This window comes from Melozone crissalis, unplaced genomic scaffold (assembly GCF_028551555.1).
Source record: "Melozone crissalis strain CALT ecotype California unplaced genomic scaffold, PUWL_Pcris_2 ptg000027l_1, whole genome shotgun sequence".
In the NCBI taxonomy this organism is placed as follows: Eukaryota; Metazoa; Chordata; class Aves; order Passeriformes; family Passerellidae; genus Melozone; species Melozone crissalis.
Window position 1 is genome coordinate 2,705,545 of NW_026535805.1, and position 23,052 is coordinate 2,728,596.

A 23,052-nucleotide genomic window follows, 5' to 3' on the forward strand; every position below is an offset into this window, starting at 1 on the left:
TACTTAACTTTAGATAGAATTTTCACCATAAATGCAGTCTTACTATCAGACTGCTTACACAAAACTGAGAGTTTAAAGTGGTTTTAAACTGAGCAGTAAGAAACAGATTGTATTCTGAGTCTTTTAGGATCTTCTTTATGCTGTAGCAAAATAAAACACAGTTTGAGGAATTCAGAATCATAACTTATGTGTTTGTTATCCTGACCAGTGAAGCTCTTGGGAACTGATGTTTACCTGCAGAAGCAGTTAGAATAGAGACTTGTAAAATGGCCTTGAAAACCTGAAGTGATCTTTAAACACTCTTCACATCCAGTTAACAGTACCTTAATAGACTCTTATCCCAATAAATATGTGGCAGGTTTGTGTACAGGTAATAGGTGGTAAATTCAAGACTAAAGATTAGCATTTTCTAAAAAATATCTGCATTGTTCAAGTAGAGCTTAAGTAAGAAACTAATATTACAATGTACATAAAGATTCATCCAAATGAGTCAAGTTATTTCAAAATAATTATTTGTGCTCTTTCAGAAAACCACAGTTCTCTCTGTCTGCCATGGAAACTTGAAGTGACTTTAAAAAATATTTCAAACTACAAAATCTTGTTTTTAATAGGCCCTATGCTGTCTTAGAATCTCAAAGCATGGAGTCTTGTTTACAAGATAGATAATAAAAATATATGAACACCTTAAGCTAATTCAGATGAGTAATCCCCTTGAAAGATGCATATGAAAAGCAGTGGGTGTGACCTTATATTGCCTTACTCTTTGTTGCTAAATGCAGTGAGAAACAGCAGCAGTGGGAAAGTTTTGGACATTCTATAAAATTATTGTACTTATCCAGAATACAGTCTAATCTGATTTTTTAGCAAGACTGAATTTCTCTGGATCTTTTTTGCATGGTTTTCAGATATATGTATTTCTTCTTTGTTTGCCATTCTGGAAGAGCTTGTTTCTGGTTTTCATATGTGTATTGAGATATGTACATATACACAATTTTCTATGCTTGCCTTGACTTTTCTTACCCCTTTTGGATGGCTGAACACGGTTCTTGTTTCAGCATGTGGACATTACATTAGAACAGTGACTTGTGGAATCATTTACTCTGTAAATACATCAGAAAGGTGTGGAGCTCTAAGCGTGGCAATGGTCTGCAGCTGTCTCATGGTGGAATCCTACTATCTGGGATGAGTTTTACTGCACTTGCTTTAATGTCTTAGGTTTCTTCTGTCAACATTAATGATAATTGTCTAATCCTGTACAAACTGCTGCTAGTGGCAAGATAATCAGTCTGTAGAGAACTGTTGATATGGCTACTGAGGGACAGATGTTAAGGAGGGGGACAGTCCTGCACCACGAAACTTAGAACCAGAATAGATTATATTACACATGATGATACAATTCAATATATATGTCTATTTATTCTGAATACTATCTATACTATGTACAGATAGTATTTAATCTGTGAATATGTACTTTTCCCATTCCTTTTTCTAAGTTATTAACAGTACCAAAAAATACTCTTTTAAAAGCTGCATGTCCTTCTCCTGTAGAGCCTTGAAAAAGTTCTCTGTTTACATTATCTCTCTACATTAGGCTGGGAAGAATCTCCTCCCCAAAGCAGCTACACTGCTTAGAGGTGATAGATAATTCTTCTGGCTGCTTTTTTTTGCCCCCTATTCTTTTGCCAGTAAAGAAGGGTTTTTTTCTGATTTTTTTAATATGCTTTGGGCTAAACCAGCCTGGCTAGCTCAAGTCACCTATTTAAATTAAATTGGCTGGTTTTGTACAAACCATATTAAGGCCTGCTCACATGATTTTTTCCTCCAGCAGAGCTGTGGAGATGATAATCTCCAGCAGATGTGTGATAACAAATAGCTTGGGATAGTAATGTCTTCATCTGGCGCAGTTGTTAGCAGACCAAATGTCTGTCTGTAGCCCGAGGCAGTGGGCAAACAATTGCACATGATTGAGTTACGGGGAGTTAACAAGTTGCTGCTTGGCAGCTGAACTGCCAAAGCTGGTCATGGGCTCTTTGCCTGCTTCCCTCATAAGGTAAAATATGTTTTCTTAAGTCACTTCCTTAAAATTTTACAAAAAAAAAAAAAATTACCTAAAAACTTATCTGAAGGAGATTTTTCCGTGGCTAAGAGATTCCTTTGATTGGCAATGGGGACAGTGTTGAAGGATATTTTGCTGAACTGCTGTAACATGATTTTGAACATGTATTTTCATTGTTTACTGTGGGGGTGGACCTCCATCACACAACTGTCTCTGTCTTTAAATACATAATGTACTTTTCGTCACAATGCCATTATGAAGAGGGGAAGTACCTTTGTCCTCATTTGACAGAATAACCAGAATACTTAACCACCTTTTGCCTTTGGTCATACAGTTGCTGTGATAGCTAGGTAATTTATGCTGAAATCTGGAAGCAAGAGAATTGCAGGTTGGGAAACCCACGGACTGTGAATAAGTTACTCTCATGTAATTATTTCCTTTACATAGAGGTCTTGTGTTATATTTCTTTTGTAGTGTGCTGCTGTTAACTACCATGTGTTATTTAATCTACATATTTATTTTTTCTTACTGTATTGTAACTATAATTTGATACATGCCTGAATTGAGAAACTGAAAGGAAAATAGCACCCAAATTCTTAGCACTTAGTAATTTTTTGGGGTCGAATCTTGATGATTCTGTATTGGCTTTCCACGTGCCAATGTTCCCCCAAAGACCTCTGAAAAAGGAAAAAAAAAATCTACTTTTAGTTCCTATGCAGTTCAATCCTGGCTTGAAAGAAGGCTAAGTCATACTTATGAAAGGTTTCAAGGTGGAGTAGAATTTTACATGCCGGGTTTCACCGACCTAACTGAGGCTGTTTTAAGAATTTAATCAATGTGTGCCAATCCTCCAGTGATCACATGAGCTGGCCAGAAGTCTTTGAAGTCTTCTCCTGCCGTGGTGAACAGCACAGTCTGAAATTCTTCATGGTTTTTTTCTACCCTCACTTTCCCTCCTTTCCCTAGTTGTTCTCAGTCCAGTTTAAATTTGTGCCTTGTGCTGATACAAGAGGATGACTCTCACATGTTTTCACTTTTTATAACTGTGTTCTCTGTGAATTAGTATTTAAAGAAAGCTTGTAAGAGAAAGAATTACACCAAACCTGAGGAGAGCTTTTCAAAAGTGTGTCATTATTTTGGTTAAAATTGCAACTTTCTGTCTTTCCTGGTTTTAAAGGATAAACCCTGTTTGTGCGTTTGTACAGCACTTGTTCATCTCCATCTGATGATACAGAACATGGTAGCTCTTTACACAGATGTGACAAACAACATTACAGCTGCTCTTTATTTGATCTTCTAAAGAGACAAAGATGTGCAAGGATTCTGCCTGCTCCCACTTTCCCATCGTGTCATCTGTTGTTTGGGAAAGAGTCCTAATTTGCAACAGATACAAAACTATTTGTCGAGGTGCAGGTTTGCCAAAAATAAATGAAACCATTAATTACTACGTTTTTTGAGCAGCTGTTAATGGATTGGGATAAGAAAACTGTGCATTAGACTACTGGTTAATTACAAGAACTGTAATTGTTTAATGTGGCTTTTGCGGAATGAAATTACAATACCAGAGGAGGTGAATTCAGCCAGTTTTTGGAAATTATACGCCAAGATGTGCACATACTTACACTGCAGAAAAGCAAAGGAATGCATAGCTGTTTTATTAGGTGATTTGCTTATGCCATTGCATGAACATTATGCCATCATATTCTCAACAAAAATACTTTAAAATAAAGTCATATTTAAACATGCCTTTTAATTCAAGTGTAAAATTATTAAAGGTAGTAAGTTAATGTCTTATAACCCCAGAGCTAATAATGCAGGAGATTCAGATACAACATTAAAATCCAAATGTGTTTACATCATTAGAAATTAACAACTAAGCAGTTTTATCTCCTCTTTGGAGTGCCATGAAGCAGTAACTGTGCTGTTATGATTGCTGCTTAATAATATTTGCAGTTCCAGATTAAATTATGTGAATGTTTGAGGACACATTGCTTCCCTCCCTTGCTGTCACCCTCAGGGACAACATTATTCCATCAGTTTGGTATTCTTCTTCCCTGGAAAGGGTAAAAGATGGTGCTGTTTTGGGAGAGGGCAATTCCTGATTGAGTTTTCTCTACCGTGGCCTTATTTTTAAGGTGCTGAAAAGATTTTCACATGGGAGAGGAGGACAGGGCCATGACAGTTTAATTGTTGTTTCAAAATGTAGCCAGTGTGTGATGCTTTAATTTTATGGAAATCTTAGAGCCTCGGTAGTGGTTCATGGATAGCTTTAAAGTATCTATTGAATAAATGCTGATTAGTCATCTAATGTCCTGAAAGTATCACCTTTTAATTTGCATAATGAGAACTTCTGTAAAAATAGCAAAAATTTTGAACTGTACTCTGTTTTGCAAATACGTTTCTTCGTGTGATCTGAGCAGATTTTTTTCCATCTTTAACATAAAACTACTAGCTGAATTTTGTTGTTCTTGCACTAAAATCTTACATACTTTATAATAAGGTACATAAACAAGCTGCTAAATGGTACTGAAAATTTGTCATTTAAAATGGAGTTCCAGGTATATGATTATGTTAACTAACAGGAAGTTATGTTTTCCTGATTTTAAAAGCATGTAAATTAAAAAGCAAAATCAGATAACCTCTAGAAATTATGTAACTCTGGATCCTTCTGATGTACTATCTGGATTGAATTTTCAACCTGAATAAACTGATAGCAAATCTCTCACTTTGAAGTGACCAAATTTTAGCACATGGTGTGCTTGTTTCTCATGTTCCACTGCGTTAGATGCCGTGTCTTGCTCTCTTGTTGCACAACTTTGTGTTCCAGAGCTTAAACTTTGTCTCATCTTGCCTGTTAAAATATTAATGGCATAAGGATAAAGTTAATTTATACTTCAGATGTCTGAAGACCCTTCCTGCTGTGTAAGGTCTGAGGAGGAGCTGTGCACAGGGGCTTGCACTGTCATCCCACAAACTGTTTAAGCTGTGGTTGAGCAGCTCTGCAGTGGAGGTTGTTTTGCTCCCTGGTTTTCCACCTCTCATTTGTCCCATCATCTGCCCCACTACAAGAAATTTGGTTTTGTCTCTCTGCATTTCTCCACAAAGGCACATGGAAGCTGGCTATTGTAAGGTTGAAGATGAATAGCCATGCGTGAAGGAAGGGTGGGTTTCTCTCTTTCTGGTTTTATTGCAAATTCTGCAATAAACTAAATTCTGCAATTTTTGCATCAGGTTCCTACTAATCTCGAAAGAATCCTTGAATATCATATGTGTAAATCATTATCCCCTGGTGCATGTTAGCTAAAATTCTGAGGCATAAGCACACTGACTTCTATTTAGACTGTGATTTTGTGTGGTGAGAGAAAGAGTTTAGAAAAAAATTTAGATAGTTTGCTTCAAATTACATAAAAATTCATTTTCGTCTTCCATTTTTGTGCTACTGTATTATGTACTTGAATTTTTAATGTTGCTTCTTATTCTTTACCTATTTTAAAAGATGTTGAACACAACACTAATGCTTGCAGTAATTTAACTTAACTCTATATGGCTGTAATCCAGAACTTTAAAATGTGTATTTTTAAATCTTTCCGGAAAAATACATTTGTTCCATATTTAGGTTATTTTCATTCTTGGTAAACAAATATGTATTCAGAAATATCTGGAAGAAATAGTGTAGCTGAGTACATTAGCAAGTCCTTCCATTAAAGTATCTGTTCAGATCCATCTTTACTGCTCAAGTCATAAAGATATTTTCTACATCTCTACAGAGCTGGACTGAGGCCCAAATCTCTCAAATAGCAACAGTGTTGTTGCAAGATGCAGAAGAAACCAAAGAATATTTGCTTTAGAATTTGTGAAAAAATAATGTCCTGTAACAGGTTGATGTTCTATTACTGCAACCTATTTTCAAACTACATTTCACCTTTGCATGAATGTGAGCTTTATTGTTATCATGTATTTCTTCACACAAAACAATAATGGAACTTGTCATCAAAAATGTTTAGAAATATTCTAAATTAATATGAAATTTATATTCTGAGCTAATGTAAATATTAATTTCCTGTATTGAAAATGTGAAATCATGTCATTTGTTGAAGAAAACGGAAAGTTTTTGCTATCTAATTCTTGACAGAAGTGTATTTTTTGGGTTTATTCCTTCAGTGTTCCTTGGTGACTTGTTTGTACACCAAGATATTGGTTTGGATTTGCCTTTGTGTAATTCATATACTTTTGATCAATTCCAACTCATGCCCAATTATATTACACTAAATTAACATAATTCAACAGATGTTGATATTTAAATGTTTTCTGGCATTCACATCTTGGACAGCTGTCTTTGAGCTTGGGGAAAAGGCAAACATTTAGAGTTAAATGCTGAACATATGCTTAAATTACTAATTAGAACCAAGAAAAACAATGCATTATCCTTTCTGAGGGCAGTAGGCCTCTACTACTGGACTACTTTTTTAGGGTCTCTTTTCACAAATAGAGTGCTTAAGTGACTTGAGTGTGGGTGTCAAATTATATGGAGTGATGCAGGTTTTTATTTTCCATCATGTGCACTAAAGTTATGCCAGTGTGGAGTTGAATGTGTCAATTTGTAGTGTTCAGATAAATTTTGGACAACTATTGTGTCTGAATGAGAAAAGTCCTGCTCAAGAGAGCAGCAAGGAGTGTGTTAGGATATAGTATTTATTAAGCAATAAGGTAATCTCATGGGCCAGGGAAAGATTGTATTCTAGTCCTAATGGGACCCTCAATAATACAGGTATGTCACCCTTATGCTTGAAGTTATGTTGTGAACAGATTGGGGTTGTATGAAAGGAGTTAGAGTTGTATGGGCCTATCACATCTTTTTAAGATGTATTAAAAGGGAAATAAAGTGCACAGCTCTTCTGGTTAATGTAATGGTTTTCACTCTTGCAGAAGTAGGTGAAGCAATCTGTTGTATAGCTGATGTCATCCTTTAGACAAGTTTGAGGAAAAGCTTTACTGTTTGTAAAGGATGAGGAGGAATCAAGCATGGAACTAATTTCACCTGAATGTTGTCTGAGAAAATTGAAAAGAAAACAAAAGAGTAAAAGAAGGCAGGTGAACAAGGAACCATCCCTCTCTAACTGTCCATGGGACACATGCATTACTGCACATGCCACCCTTCTCGGGATGTTCAAGTAGACACTAGGGGCTGCATTCATGCTTTGACAAGCTGTGTACCACAACGGAAAAAAGGATATCTTTCCTTATAAATTTGCTTAGCCATTGTTTTTCATGTATTTTCCTTAGAAACAAATGTGCCTTGCATATTTCAGTATACTATTATGAAATCATCATGCATCTTTTCTGTGGCTATATTGATACTCATGCCAGAGGCCTTTGCCTAAGTATTAATATTAAGTATTCATTATACCTAGATAATACATAATAGTCTTCCCAAATTTACAGCCCCAGTTGCTTAGTACGTATATTTGGAGTGATACATTTTAATTTAATCCATTATTCTGGAGACTCAATCAAAGGGGAATGTAGAATTTCATGTTCATCTTAATTTAATTAGGTATTAGTGTTATGAGATGTTTAGAAAGACATATATAATAGGGTTTTAATGGTGTTTACCTCTAAACTTACCATAAACTGTTCCGTTGACTCCAGTGCTCTTGAAGGCATCTGTCTGCCACTTGTGGTGATTTGAGAATGATCTGTAAGAGTTAAAGTTCCTCCAGACTCCCTTATTTAAGCAGCACTAATGGATGTGTTCCACTGGCCACCAGATACAGCAATGTCTGCATTTTAATCCATGAAAAAACAAGATAGGCTTCTGTGTAAGGAGAATCACTTATGTGATATTTTTGTGTAAAAGATACTTATATAAGAGGAGGTTTGCTCAGAGTATTTTTGGATTTTCATAAAGTTGAGCTGTTCCACACATTCAATTTTTTAATCATTTTATTAGCTTGTTTCTCTGAGTTCCACAGAAACAGAATTGAATTCTGCTTTCTCCATCCTTAACTGCTGCTGTGAACATTGCTTCACACTCTCCCTGCTCGTTTCAGCTTGTAAGAAATTGTCAGGTAATTTCAAACTTTAAGTGAGTGAAGTTGTCCCTACCACATTCTCTCTGCAATCATATCCATATGAATATCTATTTTTTATCTATATTTTAAGACTGAAAACTGAGAGTTTCAGTTAGATTTCCCTTTCAAAATAATTCTCTCAAGTCCCTTCTAAAATACAAACCAGGTAACTTTTTCCTTTTCGTGATGTCTTGCGAAAAAGTTTGCTTAAAAACTTTGATCAGGCCTCTCCATTAGCTGAAGCATCCAGTGGTGATAAACTTGCAGAGTTCTACAGCCATCTGCAGGAATGCACTGATACTGTGGCAGAACGGGGTGTCACTGTTTACTGTGAGTTTCTTCCTCAGGTGGGAGATGTTAATAGCATTATTATGGATAGGCATGTATTGATCTTTACCAATTCATCTAATTATAGAATAGAAATCAGTCTTCTTGAAAACATTATTCATTATTACACCATAATAATGTGCTGTATCTGATTTTCCAAGTTAGTGTACAGAAATGTGATAAATGCTGTTAGATAAAAAACACTGTTCCACACCTGCCTTCATTAGTAAATTTTGTTTTGTTTTTTTTTAACACCTGAGATGATCGTGAGTACAGAAGCAGGTAATAAATCAGAGAACTAGAACACATGTTCAGGAGTATCTGCTGTCCTATAGCCATCTTATTGTTCTGTTCTTAGTGACTGGTGAACTTTTAACTCTAATAGTGGCAAGGGTGAAAACTACCAGTGAAAGAGTGAAGAACCCATTGGGTCCTCAGTTGCTCAGTAGGTTTACTGCATTTAAAGCACCTTAGCTTGGCTCCCCCACAGAACAAGTTGTTTCTTTGGAGAATGTAACCACATGGTCCATAGACTGCAGAGGTCAGGGTGGACAAAAATTTGACATGACCTGTTACAAATATCTTGGAGAGGTGAATGTGTGTAACTGCTGAAAAGGCATTCACCAAAAATATTTGCCTGTGGAGCTATGAAAATTATGGAAAAAGGGATTGTGTTGTGTAGGCACAGATATGTTTGGGGAGCTGAAAGAGACAATTCTAGACATGTTACCATGGTAAGGGAAATTATCTTAACTACCTTGAGAAAAAGAAATGATAAAGCGACTGCCGCTATTTAAAGAGGAAATAGCAAAATTTCCGTCAGAGGGAATGTTTCACAAAAATGCATAAATGCTTGTGAATTTCTTTGCATGTCATCGCATCTATAAAAGGGTTTGCTCTATCAAATCTGTGGGATTTATTTATGGGATTTAATAACTAAACTTTGTGGGGTTTATTTACTATTTTAATAGCTTTTTTCAGTTATTTTTGTTATTGCTGCCTTCCCAGTCTGTCTTCATTTTTGAGACTCTTATTTACCATGTAGAAAGGATAATCTTGCACTATGTGCAAGATGAAAAATGAATAAAAATTGACAGCAGCTTTTCCAGTGTTTTGCTTAATACGTTGAGGCATGACACAACAACAACAACAAAAATTCTTGGCATGCTAGTGTAAGTTCACACCAGCCTGGCTTTTGCAGCCCTCTTGTTTCCCTCTGCCACAAGTTTGCCGCTGCTGTGACACTTGCAGGCCTGCTCGGCCGTGGTGCAGCTGATGCCCTGTCCATGCTCATATTTTTCCTATTGACAGTGAGTGTTCTTGCCAAACGCCAGGGACCATAGTCACATCTGTTTGTCTCCCAAGCTTGTCTGAGGCTGCTTGGGAACACTTTTTATCCAGAGGGCAGCTTTAACTAGGCCTAATACTCTGAAAAGCCTCTATTTGTAAATGCATACAATGAGGCGACAAGTTCCTGTTGTCTTTCCTTAAAAATTATTCCATTTGACACTGCTTGCTCCAGTCCCTGTCACCAGCACGTCAAAAGCCAGGTTTTCAGGCAAGGTGGTCTTAACAAGTTTTATTTTTTCCCTAATAAAATGCCTAGCTCCCCTCCAGAGCACTATTTATAAATGATAGCTGGAAGCAAGCTAGGGGTAAGTAGGAAGAAGGCAGGCAAATAGCTTTCTTCCTTTCTGTAATCCACTCTCTTCTGATTTAATGCTAAGAAACATAATGCTGAACCTAGCCTGATTGAGGGTCAGAGTTCTCCCTACTTTATAATACCCCCATTACAGGCATTTCAAAATGTACTGTGCAGCTTCACAACTCTGCTTCTTTTTGTCTAACCTGCCAGTTCCAGAGCAGTAATAGTTCTTATCTGATCCTCTCTAAATAAATAAATTAATAAATAAATATGAGCTTTTTGTTTTGCTGTGATTTACACTGGCAGAGCATATCAGATGTTAAGCCCTGGTGAAGGCAAATGCAGCTTTACAATCACAAGCTGGCTGAACATTTCATGGTAGCGGCCATCAGACCGGGTTTGACAAAGCTTAATTGGTGCTCCAGCATATTGTTATTTATTTGTGGTGTAGGGAATTTTTGACAACAACAAAGAAATACCCACGCTCACCTTGGCTGGTGATGGGGTTGTTGTGATCGGCAAAGGCAAATGATTCATTTATGCTGAAGGAACAAGGCTGCCTTTCAGATGTTCATTGATTTTAAATTAAAAAGTAACTGCTGTGTTCTACATGAAGGGTGACAACAATAACAAAGTAGTCCTTACTTAGTGTTATTTGTTGCAACTCCATTCCCTGTGCCTGGAGGAAAAGTGGGGAGACCCCAGTACCATAATCTTACAGATCAATAATCTAGATATCTCAATGTAGTGTAACAGATAATCAATTCTGGTAAAATAACTCAAATGCTGCTCACTGTTACTGCTGTGGCTCAGGTCTTCAGGTTCAATTGCCTGACTTTATTAATTTTTATCTTTCATCCTACTTATATTCCTGCAGACTTTCTCCCTTTTTCATTCAGAAAACAAGAGTTTCACACTGTGGAATATATAATTTATGACTATCACACAACTTATTCTGCATGTTTGATACCATTGTTAAATACTGATCCACTGCTGATCAAACATCTCAAATATATTTTCTGTAGTTAATGTTGCCCCCTATTGTATTTAAATATTCATTTTCTTTATCATACAATCAGTTATGAAAGGGTTACACTTCTTGATTTCTTGCTAAATTCAGAACTGAAAATTATCATCCTGTTGGTTTACTAGTCCAACTGTGTTGAGTTCCTGATATTAAATTGGATAAAATTTCATGTTGGAATTGGAAGGAAAATGTGGCTTAAAACAAAGGGAGAACAGTGTTGAAAAATGGGTTTGCTAGGTGAAGCTAGAGTGCACTTCTCTGTGAAACATAAGTTTCTTGGAATATTTTATTATTTAAATACAAGCACTTTGCTACTTGTTAATCTACTGTATCTTCTTAGAAGAAATATGCAGAGCATTGTACATTGTCATCTTACTCATCAAGGCATTGTTGTCATTCTTTTACATTATTGAGCATATCTGAGGTCTCTCCACAGTATATGACCATTTGTTATTCATTTAGAAGTAGCCCAGCTTTAAAATGTTTATAAATGCCATAAAGGGTAAGTCATATATCCACACTGAAACCAGATCCCATGAGTGACAGTGTTACTATACTGCTGTAGATTGTCAGATGCAATTTTCAGCTTGTAACTTTATCAAAATTCACTACACTTATGTGGTAAGAAACACATTTCTCAGTAACATTTATAGATACATATTAAAATTACTGCATCCTCCCCCCCATTCTGTTCTGGTTCTTTAAAAAAGAAAAGTCAGCTACATATATTCAATTCTGCAGGCATTCTATATTGCTTTAAGAAAAATAATAACTATAATTGTCCCTTGAGATTCTATTCCAAAAGCCAACACTTGAAAATACCAAATTTACCATTTCCTGTGGTACTGACTTCTAATAGCTGGGTTTAATGCAATAGCATTTGCTTGTTTGCCACCCTCTGCATCTCCATCAATTTTCCAGCCTCCCAGTGCAAGCTCATAATTGTTCAAGAAGCCTAACAGATATTGTGCTTCTGTGATATTCTCACAACTTGCCAGTGAATTAGAAGAGGATAAATTGTTATGCTACAAGTTTATTTCATGCACCTTTGAAGAGTTTACTGTTTCATGTTTTCTCGTTCATTCTTCATCTTGCCTTAAAAAAATTGATAATATTTTCCATGTAATAAATGTTGCTCTGACAGTAAAGCATTACCAGCCAATTGATAACCTACAAACAGCATTGTGATCTCTTTAGATAATTAATCTTAGCTATTTTCCTGTCAGGAGCAACAGTGTTTTTGTTTTATGTTGAGCTAGACAGATTGCCAGTTTTGAAAATTAAAAAGCATTCCCTTTATATTTATATTTATTCATTCCAGTAACAATTTATGATGCTGCATTTAGATACTGAGCGCTTGTCAACAAACATAATTATGTTTCGATATAAACAAGATTGGTGGCTTGACTGTGCAGCTTCATCTTGGTTGAGAATGTTTTGATATAGGTTCAGATTATACAAGCTGCGTATTTATGTGGCAGTTTTCTTCCTTTGTTAATAGTTTTCTCCTATAATTACTTGCAGGCAAACCAGTGTACATTTAGGATCATTGTGCATGGGAGACATCAAGCGGAGAAGGAAAGCTGCTCCCCTGCCAGGACCCACAGGTAACCAATTTCCCTGGGACAGAGCACAAACCACAAGATGTTAAATCTCTAAACACATAGCAGTAGGTCAGTGACCTGGGCAAAAGCTTGGTAAATTCAATAACTTCCCATATAACTTCAAATATGTTCTATTCTTATTTATTAATAAAGATTAAGAAATAAATAGGCTCCCTCCACTCTCCTGCAATCATTGCCAATTTCCAGTCTTTTGTAGCACAGCACTTCTTTAAAGACAATAATTCTTTTTTCATATACTGAGACAGCAAAGATTACTGCTTATGTCCCTTCAAACATGACAAGGGAAGAGACCTGAGGCATCTTGTTTTCTGCATATGAATGCTCTAAATACCCTGCACAATAAAGTTAGGATGTGAATTCTTGGATAAACAATCGAAAATATGGTGATAAAGCTGTGAAACACAGCTTTAAAATTAGTGCTGTAGATTAACAGGAAGCCCTTGCAAGCACATTTCTGAAAGATTTTTACAGATGCGAGGTCACAACCATTGGATGCATTTTGCTGATGTCACAGCTGTGAAATTACTTTTTCAATACTTAGCAGTGATTTATAGGACTCTCATCAGTTTGTTGTATTAATTATATATGTGCATACTAGAAAGAGTAGGTTGTATGTGAGCCTTTATATATATTTCTAATCTAGAAATCTGGACTGCGTGTCCTAGTCAAACATAAACTACAGCAGCAATATTTGCAATATATAGAATTTTCAAATATATTTCAAGTAGATGTCTTTAGAGATGCCTAATACTTGTGTTCTAACTGAATTCCCCCCCCAGAACTTCTTTGTTTCAAACCTCAGTGGCAGAAACAGACCAGGAACAATATTAACAATGTTATAAAAGTACCTTAGTGGCAGCAGTATGAAAAAAAGAGAATCTATGGGTCAGCTTCTAAGACTCTGAACATATGTGAACCAAGAAAGAAAAATACTTAATGGCTGAAGAGAGAATAATGTAATTATTTCTACAAGGTGATTTTCACTTCACAACTTTCAAGTACTAGAGGATGTCATTTTGTACCGAGAGGTTATCAAGTATTGTGAAATTATTTTATTATTCACTTTACTTAGGGCTTTCAGTGTTCAGAATTTTATTTTACAAGCTGGGTCCTCTGCGTAACTTTTCAAAGCCAATATTTTGATACTAAGGCAAATATGTGGTCATTCAATGTCCATGAACTCACAGTTTTAGAAATTGTTTTGCCCTAAAGTTTGCCTTTATATGAAGAGCAAGAGAGAATAATGGTGGATAAAGGTATCATATAAGGTAATTTTTAACTGATGTGCCTTCTTTTCTTTTCAAGTTCAAGGTAATCTTTTCAATTTTCTGTGATTAGGAGGATTGATTTTTTTTTTTTTTTTTTGTGGTCTTAGAAAAGTTGTTGTTTTTCTGCACTTCATCCTTGTAAGTTTTTAAGTAAATAGAAGCTTTGGTAAACATTGAATAAGCTTGTAACTATGTATAGCATGCTACAGATTATTATAGTTTTCTCAAAGGCTAACCTTTCTACAGCTGAATTCTTGTTTGTCTGTCACAGGTCTTGCTTTTTGTCTGTGTTCCATAAGGTTTTACGAAAGAAACAGGGTTTTCTTTTAGAATGAATGTACTTTTGGAAATTGGGATTAAAATAAGAGATTGCTTATTTGATTATTCTTCTTTCAGTAGTTTTAGTTAGCTAAGATATGGGAAGAGAAGGGTTTGATTTTATGTGGAAGAATTTGTGAGCTTCTTTCTTGAAAGAAAAAAATACAGAAGTTGTTTAGATGAGCAGAAGTTAGAAATGAAACAAACGTTCTCCTCATAATTGTTTGTATTTGATATCATAGTGAAACCTGAAAAGCTGTCTGTAAATGACTCCTTTACTGCAGGTGTTTTCTTACATGGACTGTAAATTGGCAAAGTTTGGCCTGAGTCAATGTGTTGGTAAGAGTGTTTCCTAAATTCCCATTTGCATTTGGAAAAAACTACTTTGGTAAATTAACTATTGTGAAAATCTGCACAGTGCTGAAAATGGTAATTTATGCCTTTAGGTCCAGTAGTAGTGATGAGAATGATCCTAACGAGGTGTTGGAACACGTTCCCTGGGTTTGAGTCTCACAAGGGTAGCACCTGCTACTTTCAGACACCTTACAAAGCCACAGACTTCTGTAGCAAGCAGTGTGATTGGTTAAACATTTATTAATTGTGACAAGAACACCCAATTTATTTCAGTACTCCAGCTTATTTACTGCTCTTTCACCTTTGTATTTTGTATTGAAAAAGTAAAATGAATATTGATAGAGTTAGATATTGATTTCTAAATTTATAGCCCGTTCTCAGCCTGCAGTCAAAGTCACATACCAATAGGTTTGTGTATATTAGTAACAAAGGATGTAGCTTTACTTGTACAGCATTGAAGCAAGAAAGTTGGAGCAGCACAGTGCATTTTATTGTTTCAAAAATGTCATTTGTAAAGGTGAAGAAAAGATGTGTTGAATAGCAGTGAAGAAAATGGGAGATAATACAGGCATGGATGGGAGGGAACTGACTGTACTGATACAGGAGTATCATATTCTGTCTTTTTTCCTAGAATGAATTTTCTATTTTGTGGATGTTTCATATATCCCATATGTGTATTGTTGAACCTAGATAGTTAATTAATCAACAAAAAAACTGATACTAGTAAAAATTGATAACTTCCCTCAACTGAATTATGAGATATTGTACCTTTTAAATACTCTTTTTGGATGACTTCTTCCATGAAACCAATATTATTCCAGTGATTCTGTTCTCATGTGAGAACAGGTCATTTTCAATGACCTTCTCTCCCCTCTGACTACCTGAGTGGTAGAGCTATTTCATGTGACACCCTGACATATTTCACTGCAGCAATACAGTGCTCTCAAGTTTGTAAAAGGACCTCTAAGACAAAAAAATTTATTGTCATGGAATTAGCCCTTCTAATACTGGGTCCAGTTTAATGAAAGTGATAATAAAATAGCAACAACAACAAAAACTTTGCTAGAGAAAGAACATTCTTTGCAAGGTCGTGTTACTACTTGAAACACATGCACTGGGAATATTTGCAGCAATTTCAGTCTTAGATTATCTAGTTTAAGTCTCATATCAAACCAATAGGTGCTACATAATTTTAGATCCCATACACTGAATATGCATTTATCCCAGTTTCTTTCTAATTGGCTCTTCTGTACAAGATTTTTTGATTTTTGTCATCTCCTGTTAAATCTCTGAGATATTTTAGATTTTTTTTTTTTTTAAATAACAAACCTCCAAGTCTTAAATGTTGGGGAAAAAATCCCAAATTCTGCTTCACATCTCATATTTGTATGCCTTGTAAATAGTAATTTATTTCTATTTCAAAACAGTCTTTTTTCTCTGGTATTGCATAGTATGGTTTACAGTTTGAAGCAGTGTTAAAAACCTGCAAAAACCGATTATAAGAGCAGAAAACTATTTTTTATTTAAAATGTAGAAAATGTTTATATAAAATAGATAAATTACTATGCATGTAATGGGCACTTTAATGCTTACCTTTTTACAAAAACAAATTTCAGATGTCATATTCTTTATCTAGTTGGCATGTTGCATGCACATGCTATACTTCAGGCTGGTCCTGATTGAAATGACCAAGTTAAAAGTCTCATTTTAAAGAATGTGTTTTAATGAAAAATATGACAGTTTCTTAATTACAGCAGGAATAGTGAGCACTGCTATAATGCCATCATGACTCACTTTAACAAGGTAATCAAAAGGGTACATATTTTCATTCCTTTTTAAAAATTGCCAATGGAACAGCTAAGCAAACTATTTTGCTGATGCTTAATATGTCAGTGATTAAAAATCAGACCTGAATATCTGCAGAACCAAAACGATGATTTGAAAAAGATTGTGATTACAGTGTGATAACAGAGGTGGCTGAGGCTGAGTTTGTGGTGAAGGTCAACTTAGTGCAGTAGTTTCAGGGAAAAGGTAAACTTTGGGGTACTTGGATGAACTGACCATAAATTTCCAAAACTCTAGACAATAAGCCTATTTTCTTTTAACTTGATTCACTGCTTTTCTGTCTTCCAAATGTACAACTCTATAGGCAGAAATCCCTCGTCACAGGGCAATTCACAGCATTGGCATGTTGTGAATCCTTTCCCGTATTGCATTGCACCATTTCTTACCCTCAGTCTGCCAAAGTCCTTCCTGGCATGCACTTCATGCCTGCTTGGTTGTGCAGCCCATGGACTCTCATTTTTCTTTGGTTGGTATCTAACTTGGCAGCAAGTTAAATTTTAGGGACTTCTTTCTGTTTTTTGGTTCTTCTACCATATTGTCTCACCAAACTAGAAGTTAAAAGATTGCAGAGTGCCATCCAGTATTGGAAGCTGCAGTCGCTTCAGAGCAAAAGGCTTCCTGTGTTGAGCTTGAGGTGGCTGGTTCAGGCAAGGCATCTTACATACAAGGACCAGAGTTCAGAAAGTTCAGTAACAAACTTCAGAAGACCTACAATTCAACCAGGACAAGCTTATCCTGCAAAATTACTGATGGGTTTCTTGTGGTCTAGAGAGAAGACAATATTCTACAGGCTGTACACACAGCCACTATAAAGTCAAGAAGAAACATTCAGATTGATAGAAGATGACTGTGCCTGTCTTTCTACAGGCTCTTATCTTGTGAAATGTGGAAGCTTCAAGAATGATTCCCTGAATAACTCTGGGAATCTTTCATAAGGTAGCTGTTTCTGGTTATGGAAACCGTTCAAATTGCCTCTACTGCGAGCTGAACTTTCTGGTTCTTATGGGTCCCTTCCACCTTGAGATGTTCTGTGATTCCATGGATTTTTTGGCTTCACTTTCAAGAACCATAAACCAGCTTACTGGAGAATATAACCAAAGAGAGTGCCCTTAATATAGTGAAAATATGGGGGGAAAAAAAAACTAAACCATTATTTTCAAGTTTCATTAAACAGTTGTACACTTGAGGACTGGCTTTGAGTGAGGCGGAGATGTCAGTAGGGAGACTCATCCTCAAGGGCAGTTATGTGCTCTGCAAGTTCTGCACATTCTCTGCCAGATATCATATTAAAGTGGTTCCCCATGGAGAGGAGCCACCTCTTTTTTATGTGCAGTTTGTTAGAACCATCACCTTCCTCAGATGGGCAAATGGATGTCCTGTAGTTTTCCTAGACCTCAACCAATAAAAGAAGTACCTGATATTTCTGTCAGTCAGTTTTAGGTTGGTAATTGCAAAGGATTTTTTTTAAAACATGGACAGTTTTGCAGTTAAAACATGTCGTTTTCCCTCAGTCAGCATTATTTCTTATCCCATCTCTCTACAACAACCTCTCAGTTGTTGGTGACTAGTTTTTCTTTCTCCTGAGGGAACAGGGAGCACTGCTGCAAACAGTCCCTGGTATTATGCAAAAACCACTTTTCTTAAAGGTTTGTGAGCATGTGATTCACTTTCTGAATAAGGAAGGTCTGTGCATAAACCTGATAGATTTATGCTGAAAGTTTTGGCACTTCAGAGGAGTTTACCATGCGAGGAAATAAAATTCATTGATCAGATTTCCAGTGCAGGCAAGATTTCTGTCTTTTTGTAAAAGCCTTGCAATTGGTGGAAAAGTTCCTAATAAAATCTGTTGTACATACTCTGGGTTTCACAAAGAAAATTTTTGCTTTGGATTTCCCCTGGGTTTCATTGTAAGGCTGCGAGTCTTTCTGTAAAATGAGAGAATGCTTATCAGATGGGATTCATTTTGCTGAATTTTGGGGGAGTTAAACAGAACTTTGCCATGTCCCCTGCTGAGAATGCTTCTTCCAAAGTGCCATCCAGTGACAGTGTTTCTGTCATCAAAGACAAGGCATAAAACAAAGACCTTTGGACTGAAGTGAAAAGATAGTCTTGGATATTCAAGAGATTCCCCTTACAGAGGGATAAATTGCAATCTAAAAACACCAACTCTTCCAACCGATTTTATAGCAGGAAAGACTGAATGGGCAGGAAGTTTTACTCCACATACAGTGTAACCCAGTAAAGGATGGAAGGAGAAGAGCACCTGAAAATCCAATTCCTAGTGATCTGTGTTTCTGGATAACCAGTTGTACCTAAAATTCAGTGTCACAATCTTCATTGGTGTGTGGATTTATGTTTATATATTCAGGAGAGTTGAAAATAGATTGAAATCTAGAGCCTGTGCTTCAAGATAGGGTGTGTTTACCCAGGCCCTTGAGATGGAGTAGTAGGAATGAACTATGGCAGTGCAGACATCAACAAAATTCTGCTGTGGATATGGGATAAATACAGAGGCATCCAGCACCTGCTGAAGTCATAGCTATGTCCTCCCTGCTATTCTTATCTCTCTGTTAGAATAAAATTCAATGCAAGCAGACTTACTTGAACATAATAATTCTAAAGCTATTCTTTAGATAGTCTTAGATAGCTCAGTGTGAGGGATGTGTTAGTCTGGTGAAATAAAACAGTCTCAAATATTAAACTAAACAATTTTCATAGCATTCTCATAGCTGAGTTGTTTTAGTTTTGGTTTGGTGTTTTGTGGGTTTTTTAGTAGATACACAGCCATATGTACTGAATTTTGAAAATCACTGCAGGTACTGGGTTTTAAAATCACCATGCAGCTGGTGACTGTGCTTCTGAAGCTGTGTTTGTGCAATTATCCAAAACAATTTTAAGAACATAAACATCTAGGCAGTCTGATTCCCATTTTGCTAGTTAGAGAGAGCTGGCATAAAAAGACAGACTACAGCAATGTATTTTTCTGATTGGTTTCCTTGTGTATCAGGATCAGTCCCTACTGCTCTGAGCTCATCTGTCTGGTGAGGAGTCAGAAAAGAAAAAGAATAGATGAAATATTAAATGCGTTCAGAAAATGAGGGGGAAAGTGCACCAGCTTTTAAAGAGAATCAGCATGTATCATTTCTGCTTCCATTGGCTGTTTATCCAACATCAATACAACACTTTAGGAGCCAAATTACTAAACAAGCTGCCAATTAGGCTTGCAGTCAGCTGGATAGATTAGTGGCTAAGAGAGGCAGATACAAGATTTTCATCTCTTGAGCCAATTACACAAGTGAATTACCATCCACAATGCTCCTTGGAAGATTTGAGGTAGAAAGACTGACTCTGCTGTGATAGACATAAGTGAGATCCAGGGTAGGGGGTAAGGGTTAGCAGGCCATGTATTGCAAAAATTACCCAAGCAAAAAGAGATCCTTCTAGGAAAGGATTTAAAGGATTTAAGGCTGCTGGGAGCGATAGAAGAGGAAATAATAGTTGTGGTATGCTCTGCGAAGGCATTGCTGTTCTGCTCACAAGTCTTAATCATACAAAAGAAAGATGAAAGGGTAAGACTATATTTATGTACAGTGCCATTTTCTCAGAACTGTTTAAAACCCCGTTTTCTTAACATCAGAAATAGTGTGGTGGCCAGAGATGAAATTGCTTCACTATGCCTTCATTTGTTTCTTACAGCTTGGGGGGGTTGAGAGGAAAAAAAGAGAAACACAACAAAAAACCCACACATTTTCTTAAATAAGGTTATCTGAGAGCTTGATCCTAGCTGTATTCTGGTTTTATTCAGCCCAAATATAAGCCAAACATGCTTGATGCTAGTCTTATCCAGCAATTGGACCTTACAAATAAATATTGTGACAATAGTAGTTTATGAGGTCATAGCTCCTTTATTATTCTGTAATAAATGATAACTTCAATGTTGAGCTTTGAATTTGTAGAAGCATTTTGCAAATAAAATGGGTCTGTCAGATCAAAACTGTTCATAGGCTCATTTGTTTCCTGCTGACAGTGTTGTACACTGGTGTAACATTGTTTCTTAAATAGGAAGCAAATTTAAAAGCTGAACTTTTGCAAGCTGCTGTATCCAAAAATGATTAAACAGATGTGAAGCCTGCAGCAGCATTAGACCTCTGATCTGATTTTAGCTTACAGATGGAATTAAATTAATTCATGGCAATCACTGTAAAATCAAGGGTATGGCACTGAATGCTAGTGTACTGTTTAACCAGGACATACCTGTCTCAACAGCTGTTAAGAAAAAATTACATACCTTTACTTTTCACTGAAACCTGCCTTTAATGCCATCATAAGTATCATATCAAAATTAAACAAATGTGATGAGTTTTTTGCTTTCCACTTCCCAGTTTTGTCACTTGCTACTCACTGACTCTATATTCCATGTATGTACGGTCATATGCATAAAAAATGTAGACCTTGAAGTGTGTCTCTTCATATACACAAAGATTTGAGAATTGTCCTTTTTTCTTTCAGCTGGCAGTATTGCAGAGAAAAGGAACATAAGCTGAGGGTATTTTACAGAGCTGTCTTTTCAAACAAGTTAATATACCTTAATGTTTTCTCCTCTCTCATGTAATGGCAGCCTCTTCTACATGCAGACTACTCATCTGGTAGATCAGGAATCAATTGTTAGGGTTGCTAAAAACATTTTCTGTCTGTAGAAAAAAAAAAAAGGTGTACTGCACAGGAGATTCCTACAAATTATTAGTGCAGAGGCATCCTTGTAACATCTGGAAACCTCATACAGCATTAAAATTGGAAAAATGTATCCCCACTTTTTTTTTTTTAATCGATTCTGCATAGTTATTTTTTGTGGGACTGCACAATGGGTTGGTTTTGCTCTTGCTCCTGGGGGGGTCAAGACTGAACACGTCCCAGAGGTAGCACAGCCCTTTTCAAGGCCGTGTGCTTGGACCATTCTCTCTAACAGGCCCTACTGGCTAGTCCAAGAAGTGCCATAGGCAAGAATTAAAACTGAACTTGAAGATGAATATTGCAAGGACAATTACTGCTTTTAATTAGGAAATAAAAGCCCAAAGCACAGATATGGGGGTCAGGGGAATAGCACACAGTGTAGCATGATTTTTAAGAGCTCTCTCCCATCATGCAGTCTATCAGCAATGCAAATGTTGGGATTTTTTCCAACCTGCTGATTGCACATGAAATGGAGGAAGAGGGCAGTACCACTATCCACATTCTTTGGATTCAAGTAAAATATATTGCATTACAGATAAATTTTTCAAGTGATTGGTGAGAATTGCAGGAATGTTAAAGGCAGACATAGATAGTATTCATATAAAAACTGTACTGCAATGGAATGGCCAGGGTATATTAAGTATTTTTCACTATTCAAATAAAAGCAATCTGAATTCACCTCATTTATGAGAAGGAGTAATTAGTCAATTAGTAATATAGGCAAGGTGGGTGGGGTTTTGGTTTTGCTTTATTCTTGTAGTACAAAGCCTTCAAACACATTATCCTTTGGACAGTGTATGTTGTTTGATTGTTTGCCCCAAAAGTGGATTGTGAAACCAAGTTTATGGTGGCTTCTCTTTTCTTTTTCTTTTTTCTCCTTTTTTTTTTTTTAATCTGATGATATGCAAGAGTAAAACAGGACTCTTAGGGAGAGCTTATGTTTTAATAGGAGATATAAAAGTATGTACAGTGGAGGGAAAAATAGGTATCATATACACATTCTAGCAGTACTTATATGTCTTTAAAAACAAATAATTCCAATTATCTTGTCAGGGAAAAACAGCATTGAATTGCTTCAAAAGATATCAAAAATAGAAGCGCTAGTTTACTAAATAACATGTCAAGGTACAGAGTGTTCTTTCTTATATCTTCTTTGTGGGGTTCCTCTGGCTGTCTCAGGAATTGAAATTCATATAGAAAGGTACATCTGTTACAGGAAGAGCTCTGTGGGTTTTTCCCCTGAATAGACTAAAACAAAAAAGCTGTTTATGTTGTCTCAGGCTATGCCTTGCATACTGTTCCAGCAGCATTGCTGCCTCTGCTTAGGCAGCATTATGAATGGTTTCATGTTTCCAGTTTTTAGGTGTCATAAAATACACTCTTGCGTTTGCTCTTTCCTGCTTGGCAGGTCTGTTGGATCTCTCTTCTCCTTGAAGTTTTCCCCTTAATTGTTCCACAAACATTTACTGGAATGATTCTTCATTTTCTGCCATCACTTTTTACAAAAAGTGGACCAAAACACAGTTCCAGGGTTTTACCTATGAGGTTTGCCAGAATTTTTGTTGAACGGTACCCTTTCTTCTTTCCTTTCTTTTTTTTTTTTTTTTTTTTTTTTTAGCTAGAAAGTATAACTGGGAAGGTTACAAAGCCCATGTTATGCCAGGCAGTGCCAGGGACCCAGGGACTCATTTGTATGAAAATTGCCTCTGCCTGTGGGGGCCTGAAAAGAAAGGAAGTCTTGGACATTGAATTTTGTGCTGGTCAGTTCAAGAAGAACCCTCTCAG

The 23,052-nt window shown here is 36.3% G+C and overlaps 1 protein-coding gene across 1 annotated transcript in view; it reads left to right on the plus strand.

The window, feature by feature from the left end:
* The window catches only part of GPATCH2 (G-patch domain containing 2), a 119,192-nt gene that overhangs the window by 90,891 nt on the left and 5,249 nt on the right, over window positions 1-23,052 (plus strand). Inside the window, exon 9 of the mRNA XM_054280332.1 lies at window positions 12,651-12,733. Within this exon, the coding sequence (XP_054136307.1) occupies window positions 12,651-12,733 (83 nt within the window). The remainder of the gene's footprint in view (window positions 1-12,650; window positions 12,734-23,052) is intronic.